Source organism: Vombatus ursinus, unplaced genomic scaffold (assembly GCF_900497805.2).
Source record: "Vombatus ursinus unplaced genomic scaffold, bare-nosed wombat genome assembly UNPS02014924.1, whole genome shotgun sequence".
NCBI classification, from domain to species: domain Eukaryota; kingdom Metazoa; phylum Chordata; class Mammalia; order Diprotodontia; family Vombatidae; genus Vombatus; species Vombatus ursinus.
Window position 1 is genome coordinate 3397728 of NW_020954702.1, and position 12257 is coordinate 3409984.

Consider the following 12257-nt stretch of genomic DNA (forward strand, 5'->3'; position numbering starts at 1 on the left):
TATTCCTTCATGTATATATACCACAATTTGTTTAGCCATTCCCCAATTGTCAGGCTTCCCTGCAATTTCCAGTTCTTTGCTACCACAAAGAGAACTGCTATAAATATTTCAGAACATGTAGGTTCTCTTCTGTTTTCCTTAATCTTCTTGGGAAGCAGTTGTATAGCTGGGTCAGTGGGTATACACAGTTTTATAACTCTTTGGGCATAATTCCAAATCTCTCTCCAAAATGGTTGGATCAGCTCACAGATCCACCAGCAATGAATTAAGGTCCCAATTTTCCCATATCCCTTCCAACATTTGTCACTTTCCCTTCTATCATTTTAGCCAATCTGATAGATGTAATATGATATCTTAAGGTTGTTTTAATTTGCATTTATCTAATCAATGATGATTTAGAGCATTTTTTCATATGACTATAAATAGTTTTAATTTCATCAGAAAACTGTGTGTTCATATCCTTTGATCATTTATCAAATGGAGAATGACTCATATTCTTTTAGATATGACAAAGTTCTTTATATATTTGAGATATGAGACCTTTATCTGAGGAATTGTCTATAATTTTTTTACACAGTTTTCTGCTTTCCCCTGATCTTGGCTACTTTTGTTTTATTTGTACAAAACCTTTTTAATTCAATGTAATCAAAATTATCCATTTTACATCTCAGAACTCTATCTCTTCTTGTTCATAAACTATTCACTTATCCATAAGTCTATTAGATAATAAGTTCCATGTTCTTCAAATTTTCTTGTATTATCTCCATTTATATCTAGGTAATTTATCCATTCTGACATTATCTTGGTAAATGGAGTAAGACATTAGTCTGTGCATCACTTCTTTTAGTAGCTAAAAATGTTGTACATCTGGGACTTGATTTCATCAAGGGTATTGAGGTGCTCTCTTACTATTTATTTATCTTGGATATCAATTTCCTGTTAGTCATTTTTGCTCTGTGATGTCCAATGTAAGTCATTCTTCTTTGGAGTTCAAACAAATCATATAAGAGTTGAGAAGCTCTGCCACCACAAGCAAAGGTTCTTTAGCTTACTTTATCCTCCATTTTCTCAAAATGTATCTGAAATAAACAATCTTTTTGTTGCCTTTATTAGTTTTAGTCCCTGCCTTCAGCTTATTCCTGACACAATTATAGAAATAATGTGGCATAGCCTACATTGCTAAAATAACAATGTATCATAACCTTATATTCATTCTCTATTGTCTGATCTTGCTTCCATATTCTGTATACACATATCTGTGTGTATGTGTACATATACACATACACACACACACACACACACACATATACATATGTATCTCGATGTGTTCCTTGTACTCTTCAGAACCATTGGAGTTGCTTCCCATTGTGTATTCAGAATTTCATTCTTGAGCATCAAGTATCATATCTGTGCTAATTTCCCCTGAGATATTTTACTCCACAGGATCTTTGCTTTCTTTCCTCTGAACCCTTTGAGGTATGCTTTCTCCAAACATATAGTACATGTCAGGCTACATGCAAATATCCTGTTTTCTTCTATCACAAATGAGGGGATAGTGGTTACTTCTTGAAATTCCTATCACTTCCACCCCAGTGGAACAAGTTTAGCTCTGTGGGAAGGAGTCAGATCCAGATACATATCACCCTTGTTTTTTCCTTCAATTTCTGAAGGATAAATTACTGCTAAGGTAAGTAAAACAATTATTAACTGTGCTGCTTTTGACTGGAAGAGAGAAGTAATGCTCCAGCAAATCTTTGGATAATTGAAGTCCCTTATTGCTACTATAGCATGTGCCATGCTTTTTGTACTTTCCCCAAGCTCCTCCTGTCTTTGCTTTTTCTGTTCAGTTTGTCTTTCTCCAACCAATAATAAAATCAGTTCTATTTCTTCTTTTGTTAATTGTCACACAAATATTATCTACTATGTTTTCCCCAATTCCTGATCTTAATATACTTTCTTGATATATAATGTTCTTCACCCTTTTTTAAAAACTATGTTGTTTCTTTTAAATAAACGATACTCATCTAGAACCACAGTCCTGCCATGAGTTTTATCCTACCAACTCTCTGTGATACATTTGAGGTAAAACTTCCTCTTGTTTGTTGCCTAAATTTTGGGCATTTGTGTCTAAACACTTGAGGGTCACTTGAATTTTTTTTCTCTCATCATAGCCTACTCTCTTAACATTTAGATAGCATCCTTTGTTGTATTTAATGCTTTTTCCTCTGTCAACCTGATGTATTATAGAATTTAGACCTAGAGATAGTCTTTCAAATTTTCCTCAATTTCTTCAAGTTTCTCCTCTATAACTTCAATGTCTAACCTACTTCATAAGTCAAAATTCCTCAGTATCAGCTATTTAATTTACTTCTTATTTGGTGTAAGTCCTTCTCTCTCCTCATATTCCCTTTCCTACTACTTTTTCCCAAAGAAGCCAGAAGAAAAACTACTACCTCTGAGTGGTTGGCATTCTCTGAATGCTCTGCATCAAATGAGGTAATGTTTGTAAAGTGCTTAGCACGTTGTCTGAAATTCCTCCTCTCTACCTTCTAAGTGATCTTCCTAAAATATGTTACCCAGATTTTAATACAGTATTATACAAGTGGTTTGACAGATGGAAGCTCACATAAATAAGGAAGGGAAGAATCTTCTTTAATAACTAATGCAATGTAAACTAGAAAGGTTATACAATAAATACTAGAATCATAACTCCATTACTAAGTGTCTATTTTAAAACTTTTACTCTTAATTTCTATGCAAAATTTGTTTTCAAATAGAGCTAACCCTAAGAAAACTTATGAAAATAGTGTAAGTTGTTTTTTGGTGTCTTCCCATATTCCTTTATGTGTCTCTTCCTTATACTCCCCCTAAAAGTAAAATATAACATTACTATTAGATTTGCAGATGACACAAATTTGTGACGGGACATCACAATGGGAATAGATACCAACTGGCAACTTTGTCAGCAAGTATCCAGTTAGAATTCACAGATCCAGGGCAGACTCAGAAGAGGACCTCTGCATGGAGATGGCTTTCCTGGATAGGAAGGCCATGGGTCATATACTGAGAAAGGAACAAGTTCAGAAGCAAGTAGGATCAGTATGGCTCAATCTCTAGGAAGAGAGTAGTATCTCAGTCCCAGCATTTAGCCTAGTCTGCAGAGGACTACCCAGGGCAAGAATTCTAGACCAAATTGCAGCCTACAGTTCCATCACTGAATCAACAATGCTTTTGAGCAGGCTGATAGGGGCAGAGTACAGCAATATTTACTATTACTCAGTCAAAAACTTAGGTGAGGAAGTTTTTGCAAAGTTCTGACTAGGTTGGGGTTGGGGGTGAGGGTTGGGACAGGCAACAATCCTTTCAGAACAATGCTTTGGATCATACCACTTTAGGAGTACTAAAAGTTCCTCAGCCTGTTCCTGAGATCCTGAAATAACCCAACCCTCAATACCCAGGGAAAGAAACAACAGCCCAGTGCAGACCTTCCTTCCAGAAGTGCAACAGAGCCCAGCCCAGATATTAAGTCCAAACTCAAGAAGTAGGCAGGATGAATGAGCAAACAAGTGAAAAGTATCCCACCATAAAGAATTACTAGAATGGCAGGGAAGCCCAAGACCTAAAACTAAAAGAGAATGACTCCAAAACATTTACATGCAAAGTCTCAGAGAAAACACAGCTTGGGCACAAATTCAACTACAGAAGTGCCTGAAAGAGATGAAGCAAGAGGTTTTTTTTTAAAAAAATATTTTATTTTTTTATAAATGGAATAAGGTCAATTGATGAAAAATTGGAAAAGAAATGATACTAATGGAAGAATGTAACAAACTCCCTGAAAATTAGAATGGACCAAATAGAAGCCAGTGACTCAAGGAGGAAATAAGAAAGATTTAAAACAAAGTCAAGAGACTGAAAAAAAAATAGAAGAAAATGTAAAGTATCTCATAGGGGGGATAAAACTATCTGGAAAACAGATGAGAAGAAAATATTTAAGAATCGTTAGACTGACATCATGCCATGGCCAAAAAGAAAAAGAGCCTAGATATACTATTTTAAGAAATCTTTAAAAAAAAAACTGCCCAGATCTCTTAGATCAAGGGAGCAACATAGAAATAGAAAAGGACACACCAGTGACCTCCTGAAAGAAACCCTAAAATAAAAACACCTAGGAAAGTCATAGCCAAAATGCAAAGTTTCCAGGTCAAGGAAAAAAGCATTCAAGTGCTGAGGAGCCTAGTTAGGATTTCATGCTATTTAGCAGGAACCACAGAGGAACTGAATACTTTTTGCCATTGTGGAATACAGTATTCCAGAAAGCAAAATATATGAGCTTACACACCAAGAATAATTTATCCAGCAAAACTGAGTGTAATACTAAAGAGGTGGGGTGGGGAGAATGCATCTTTTATGAAATAGAAAACTTTCAAGAATTCCTGATGAGAACTACCATAAATGAGTGGAAACTTTGAAATTCAAATGTGGAAAGAGAAATATAAAAAGGTAAATATGAATTAACAATGCTAAAGCACTAAGCAATCATAAACTGCTTACATTCCAGTATGGGGAGATGATACAGGTATTCCCTCTGAACCATATCATCAGGGATCATAGAGACAGTCCAAGTAGACATGACCTGGGAGTGGTTTTCTTATGTGTTGATTGTCATGTCTTGATGATATTAAGAGAAGAATGCAAAGAGAAAAAAGGAGAAATACACTGGGGAAGGTGAGAAGGGAAAGGAAGGTGAAGGAAAATTGTCTCATAAAATCATGATGTACATGTACATATTAGAGAAGGAAATGACAAACCACTTCAGTATCTTTGCCAAGAAAACCCCAAATGAGGTCATGAAGAGGCATATGACACTGAAATGACTCAACAACAATAACAACAAATACACATCTATACTAACAAGGGGAATATACACACAGAGAATGGAAATGCATTTCACTCAACAGGTGTGGACTATTGTTGGAATTTAAGAAATAATGAAAGGAATGGTTTTAGAGAAACCTGGAAAGACTACTATGAACTGATGAAGAGTGAAGTGATCAAAATGAAGCAAATAATTTATGCAATGACAACATTATGGTAAAGGCAAACAATTCTGAAAGATTTGGTACTCCTATCAGTATAATGATCAACTATGATTCCAGAGGACTAATGGTAAATCCTGATAAAAAGATGAAACATTTAGAGTGCAGAATGATGTAAAAAACATTTTGGCTATGGCTAATAGGGACATTTCTTTTCATTGACTATACATGTTTATAATGCTTTTCTTTTGTTCTCAGTTGGGGTGGGGTTGGAATGAGAGGGTAATAAGGTGGATTTTTGTTGATGGAAACAAATAAAATGTAATTCAGAAAAAAAAAGTCAGAAAGGGTAAATCAGAATGAAAAATTTTAGAGACACCAAGGCCAAGGGGAGCATTGGCCCTCTCCTATAAACATAGAGACCTAGAGGACTTACATGACTTACTCAAAGTCATACATTTAGCTAGTGGTAGAGTCAGGCTGAATTAACTTGCTAAGGGCTAAGACTCAGAGTAGACATAAATAATACTGCTGGTGAATGACAATTCCCAGCATACAGTTGTGTGCTTCCAAAATAAAAAAATCTTATCTTCAAGAAAAACTTTTAATTCCATTTGCTGGAGAGTACACAATTGTAAAGGGTTCCCTTCATGTTTAGCTATTTCCTGTGTCCTAATCAATGAGGCACTTGGTATTGGCACATGGCCACACCTGCCTTGCCCATACTGCCATTTGGAACTGTTCATGAGGCTTTCTGACAAGCTTCATTTCCTGAGAATTGTAACATGATCTGATTATCCTTAAATGCATTTTTGTGTTTTCTTAGGTAAGGCTGGTGGTCCTCACATAAACATTGTAATAAATAGTCTTCTCAAGGATGGACAGAGGACATTTTCCTTGTCTGATATTTCAAAGTCAGAAAATTCTTAATCTTTAAAAAATCAAAACATCTCATGCAGGAAACTATTTTTTATATCTAATCCTCAGAATATGTGAATAAGAATTACTACCCATATTCCTTTATTATTTCTTTTCAGGGAGGGCTAGTCCCATTTCAATAATTGTCTTCCACCTGAAAATGTTAGATAGAATGTGTGAGAGCCAAATAAGTTATATTAAACTTTGTCTTCTCAAGTGCATATAGAAAATTATTTTAACAGTTAATGTTTTGGTGTTCAAGGATGAAAGATGTGAAAATGTTTTGTCTTTTAAGTTTGAAAAGGTATTTTTTATTTTTTAAAAATGCTGATGAAAATATTTATCCATAAAAGTTTTGCCAACAAAAAAAAATAGAATCATCAATGCACTACAAAATATATCTCCCTGAGAGTAATTTTTTTTATTTTAGTTTTACGGGAACCTTATACAGTCCGTGTGGAGGACCAGAAAACCATGAGAGGCAATGTAGCTGTCTTCAAGTGCATTATCTCCTCCTCTGTGGAGGCATATATCACTGTTGTCTCATGGGAGAAAGACACCGTCTCACTTGTCTCAGGTAGGGTGTCTCCCAAAATTTTATTTCTGTTGGTGTACATCCCTGATTTGTCTGAGGTGTATTTTATTTCAAATCTTAAAGCTAAATGAAATGCTTATTTCTGTTACAATAAAGGGGGAAGTAATAAGGTGGAGTTCCTTGAAAGAAGAAATTGTTTCAATTTTGCCTTCTTATTCCCAACACTTATCACAGTGCCTGACATATTGTATTCACTTAGGAAATTCTTGTTGATTGATGGAAGTGAATTTCATGTTGGTGATGATTTTTAATTATGATGAAAACTTTTAAATTATTTTGCACCTCTCACCCCCCCATACTTTCTTTGTAGAGTCAATATGCATTTAGACTGATAACAATCACAGAATTTTTCATTTTTAATGTAGTAGAGTAGAATTAATTTCAGAAAACTATTTGTGTTCTGTGTTTATTAGTCAGTGAGAGAGATTTAAATTATGATGTTCTGAATAATATTGCTTTTAGTCTAAACATTGTAGAACTATAAAATTCTGATTTCATCTTAATCTCAATGCTTGTTTTTCGTACTGAAAATTTGTGATTAATTCTCTATGGTCTTAAAGGGTTTTTATTAAAATGTGAACTCTATGGTAAAACATAGTTATCTTTACAATAAATATTTTTTTACTGAACCAACATGCTTTGTCATCTCAATACTATACAATTAAAAAGGACTTATTGAGAAATTTCTGCTGAAATATAGTATTTAAATTTGTCTTATCCTTGAAAATTTCTTCTTAACCCTTGTAGTTATTTTCTGCTTAGAGAATTATGGTAGTGAGTTGGGTTTTGTTTTTAGGCATCTTTAGGCTTCTAGGCATCTATATCTTAATTTTTAAGCATTTAGACCCCAAAAATGATGTTTTTAATACTAGTAGTGGGAGACAATCTGCCTGAATAGGAGCTTCACCAAGAATTACTACTTATTTGCATGACTTAAATTAGCTTCAAAGCTCTGTGATTTGAAAATAGATTTAGGTGGTCTTCATGCCTAGCCTTGGGCTAATTTATATATGCTTGGATTAATGGGAAAAAATAAATGCTGATAGTGAGAACCATTTCATCTCATTTCTAGCTTTTGTCTGGACCTTCTGGGCTATATATATATTTAAACTTCGCATGTTTCTTTGATGGCTTGGACTATTTCTTTGTTGGTGTTACAGAATACAGGGAATGAGCTCACTTCTTTTCTGCCCCATTAGTCAATATAGGTTATTCCTCACTCAAGATCAAAGTAGTAGCTTCAGATTATTTTTAGAGAAGGGAGTCTTAACCTTCCTTCTTGGGAAGTTACTATATTATTCTTGGAATAGCTTGGATTTTGGCAGTGTGTTGAAATCTATAGTCCTCTTCTTAGAATAATGTTTTCAAAAGCATACATAGGATTTCAAAGGAAATCAATTATATTGAAATATCTTTATAAAATTTATTTTTAAGTTCATAGACCACAATCTAAAGGATACAGTATATATAAAATATGATTTAACTCAAAGTCTCGCTATATTAAACAGAAAGCAAAATTCAGGATTCTAAATAAATACATACACATGTGTGTGTATGTATATATATATATATAGATAGATAGATAGATATACATACACACACACACACACACACACATGCACACATTCTGTGGAGTCTGAATATGTTTTCACTTTATACTTTTTTCCAACCTGTACATTACAAATCCCATAGCATTTTGGGATTTTTTTGTCTTAAAAACAGTGGTTTTTTAGTTGTTGTTTTTTTACCCATTCTGTGTGTTTGTGATTATTTATATGTGATTTTTGTTTATTAATATTAAATAATGTGTATGGGTATTCCAGAAATACAGGTATGCCTTAGTTCATTGAAATAAAAACACAAATTTGTTATTTTAGTCTGATCATTAATACCAATGACAAAGAAATTTCTGTCAAGCACATAGCAATGGTTATAGTTTTGATAATAATCTTAATGTTTGTTTAGATTTTTAAGGCTGCCTATTCATAATAGAATTGCTTATACATTTCTGAGTGCTACATGACAGTGTGTTTTTGGCACACATAAACTAATAATAAATATTTAGTAAAGTCTAAAGGAAAAAATGCAAGTGAATTAGGCCTAATTATGTACCTTTTGCTGTATCTGTCAGAAACATTCTAGTAGTTGTTTAATGAGATCTCATTTTGCGTTTGCAATGAGTTCTATTTATATTAATATTATGACAATATAGATCATTCTGAACTGAAAAGATGGCTTTTGATTATTATGACTATCTCAGAAAATTACTACTGGTAAATAGGATGTTGTGACATTATAAGATCATTGAGTATGTGTGTTGGGGGCAAGGGAGTGGCAATATTTCCCATGAATAGCAGTATATACAACATAAGGAGTCATAGGTTTGAATCAGAAGACCTGGGCTTAAGTCTTGGTTTTGCCAGTTACCAGCAATATGTAATTACTTGTTCAAGCCATTTAACCACCCTAAGCTTTAGTTTCCTCAACTATAAAAACTGTGAAAGTAATATCTGCCCTGTCTACCTCACAAGGTGACTATTTGGTGATATATGTGAAAGCACATTGGGAATAGTAAAACCACTCTATATAGGTAAACTGCATTTCTTTTCCAGCTGTCTCTTTACCTGAGTGAAAAGGGAAAGGAGAAAAAATGTGATTGCTATAGCAATGGCATTAGACCCTCTTTAGACCTATGGTCTCATCAATACAAATATGCTCTTCAGTGATTCAGATAGTAATCCATTTTTCTTACAAATCCTCCACAGGGAGTCTACTTAAAATATACATAATTATTCTTTAGATTTCTTGTTTAGATACAAATGATACACACATATAAAGGTTATTCATCACTCTTCCTGAATTATTAAGCAACCTTGTTTTTCTAATCACATATTTCTCTGATGGTATGGTTTTTTTTTTGTCATTTTTCTCTACTAAGTTCTTCTTTGGAAATATGTTAGAGCATGTTTGCACATGATATGTGCCTCTTAATTAACATTCAGAAGACTCAGAAATTTAAGTCTCTGGAGGGTGTGGTATTCCATGATTCACAGCCGTATACATTTATGTTGTTGTTCAGTCGAGTCCAACTCTTTCTGACCCTATTTGGGGTTTTCTTGGCAAAGATGCTGGAGTAGTTTGCCATTTCCTTCTCGAGATCATTTTACAGATGAGGAAACTGAGGCAAAGAGGGTTAAATGACTTACAGTCACACACAGCTAGTACATGTCTGAGGCAGGATTTGAATTCAGGAAGTCAGATTTCCTGACTTCAGGCCCAGCACTCTATCCACTGCACCAGCTAGCTGCTAGCATGAATATTGGTGCTAAAAACATGGACCTTTGTTTCAGGTGGTAACTTAGGATCAATAAGAGCACTGTATATTTTATTTTGAATGTCTTATCAATTCTTTGAAAAATATCTATACTTTGTTCATCCTCAACAGCAGGTATTATAGCAAAAGTTGAAATTATCTTCATGGTGGACTTTTTTGGCAAATGTTTCTCATGAGTATCACAATGTTTTTATTCAGTTTCAGTTATATCCTACCCCATTTACGGTTTTTTTGGCAAGGATACTGGAGTGGCTTTCCATTTCCTTCTATTGGGTGGCTAACTGCCTCATAAATATACTTCTTGTTGCCTTTAAATGCAATTGTCATTTCTTTTATTTGTCTCTTCAGATTTTTTTCCCATTTCATTTGTACCAAGAACACTGTTCACCTCCACTAGTAGTGTGTTCATTTATTATTTAATAGAAAAGGATCTAATGTTTAGAGTACCAATAACTAAATTTTTATAAATAATGTAAAGTTAGGATGAATCTAAATATCCTATGCCTCCTTTTCCATCACACAACAACCATCACTTCTAATTCAAAAGACTGCAAGACTTGGGATATTTTATAACTTTCTTTTTTCATGGCTAAGGGAGAGGAGAGGTTGACCAAAGAAATATGTAATCATGTTTAAACTATTTTATTTTTACCTAATTACATGTTAAAACAAATTTGAACATTCATTGCTAAGTTTTGAGTTCCAAATGCTATTCCTTCCTTTATTCCTTCTTCCCTGCCCCACCCAAGACAGTAAACAATCTGATATAGATAATACATGTATACTCATGTAAAATATCTGCCTATTAGTCATTTTGTGGGGAAAAAACAAAGAAAGGAAGGAAGAGGGAAATAGTATATTTTGATCTATATTTAGACTCTGTCAGTTCTTTCTCTGGAGATGGATATTATTTTTCATCATGAATCCTTTGGGATTTTCTTGGATACATTGTATTGCTGAGAATACCTAAGTCATTCACAGTTGTTCATTGTACAATATTGCTATTACTTTGGACAGTGTTCTCCTGGTTCTGCTCAGCTCATTCAGCATCAATTCATGTAAATCTTTCCAGGTTTTTCTGAAATCTACCTGCTCATCATTTATTATGGCACAAATATATTCCATTACATTCATATATCACAACTTGTTCAGCTATTCCTCAGTTGATGGGCATCCCCTCAATTTCTAATTCTCAGCCATCACAAAAGGAGCTGCTATAAATATTTTGTACAAATAGGTTCTTGTCCATTTTTTTTTTACCTCTTTGGGATACAGACCTAGTAGTGGTATTGCTGGATTAATGAGTATGCACAATTTGATGGCCCTTTGTTCATAGTTCAAAATTGTTCTCCAAAATTGTTGGATCCAGTTATGACTCCACCAACAGTGCATTAATTTCACAGATTTCCCAATCCTCTCCAACATTTATCATTTTCCTTTTCTATCATATTAGCCAATCTGATATGTGTGAGTTGATACTACCTCAGAGTTGTTTTAATTTGCCTTTCTCCAATCAATAGTGATTTAGAGCATTTTTATATGACAATAGATAGCTTTGATTTCTTTGAAAATTGCCTGTTCATATCTTTTGACCATTTATCAATTGGGGAATGACTTTTAATTGCTACAGATTTGACTCATATTTGAGAAATGAGGCCTTTATCAGAGATACCTGCTATAAATTCCCCCCTCCCCCAGATTTCTGCTTTCCTTCTAATTTTGGTTGCATTGGCTTTATTTGTGCAAAAGCATTTTAATTTTATATAATCAAAATTATTCATTTATATTTTGTAATGCTCTCTATATTTTGTTTGCTCCTAAATTCTTCACTTATCCATATATCTGACAGGTAGATTATTCCATGTGATACTTATTTGTTTATGGTATCACCCTTTATTTCTAAATCATTTGCCCATTTTGACCTTATCTTGATATAGCTTATAAGACATTAATCTATACCTAATTTCTGCCATACTGTTTTCTAGTATTCCCAGCAGTTTTTGTCAAATAATGAACTTTTGTCCTGAAAGCTTGGATCTTTGAGTTTATCAAACACTAAATTTCTATGGTCATTTACTACAATGTATTGTGTAACTAATCTATTCCACTGATCCATCACTCTATTTCTGAGTCTGAACCAGATTGTTTTTATGATTACTGTTTTATGATACAGTTTGAGATCTGGTATAGATGCTTAGGCTACCTTCCTTCATATCTTTTTTCATTGATTCCCTTGGTATTCTTGACTTTTTGTTCTTCCAGATAAATTTATTATTTTTTTCTAGCTCTATAAAGAATTTTTGATAGTTTGGGATGATATTGCATAAATAGACTAATTTCGGCAGAATTATAATTTTAGCCTACATATAAGCAA

At 33.7% G+C, this 12257-nt stretch overlaps 1 protein-coding gene across 1 annotated transcript in view; it reads left to right on the forward strand.

Annotated features, from left to right (window-relative positions):
• Positions 1-12257, forward strand: part of DSCAM (DS cell adhesion molecule) — a 778395-nt gene that overhangs the window by 13894 nt on the left and 752244 nt on the right. Inside the window, exon 3 of the mRNA XM_027843631.1 lies at positions 6385-6531. Coding sequence (XP_027699432.1) covers positions 6385-6531 — 147 coding nt within the window. The remainder of the gene's footprint in view (positions 1-6384; positions 6532-12257) is intronic.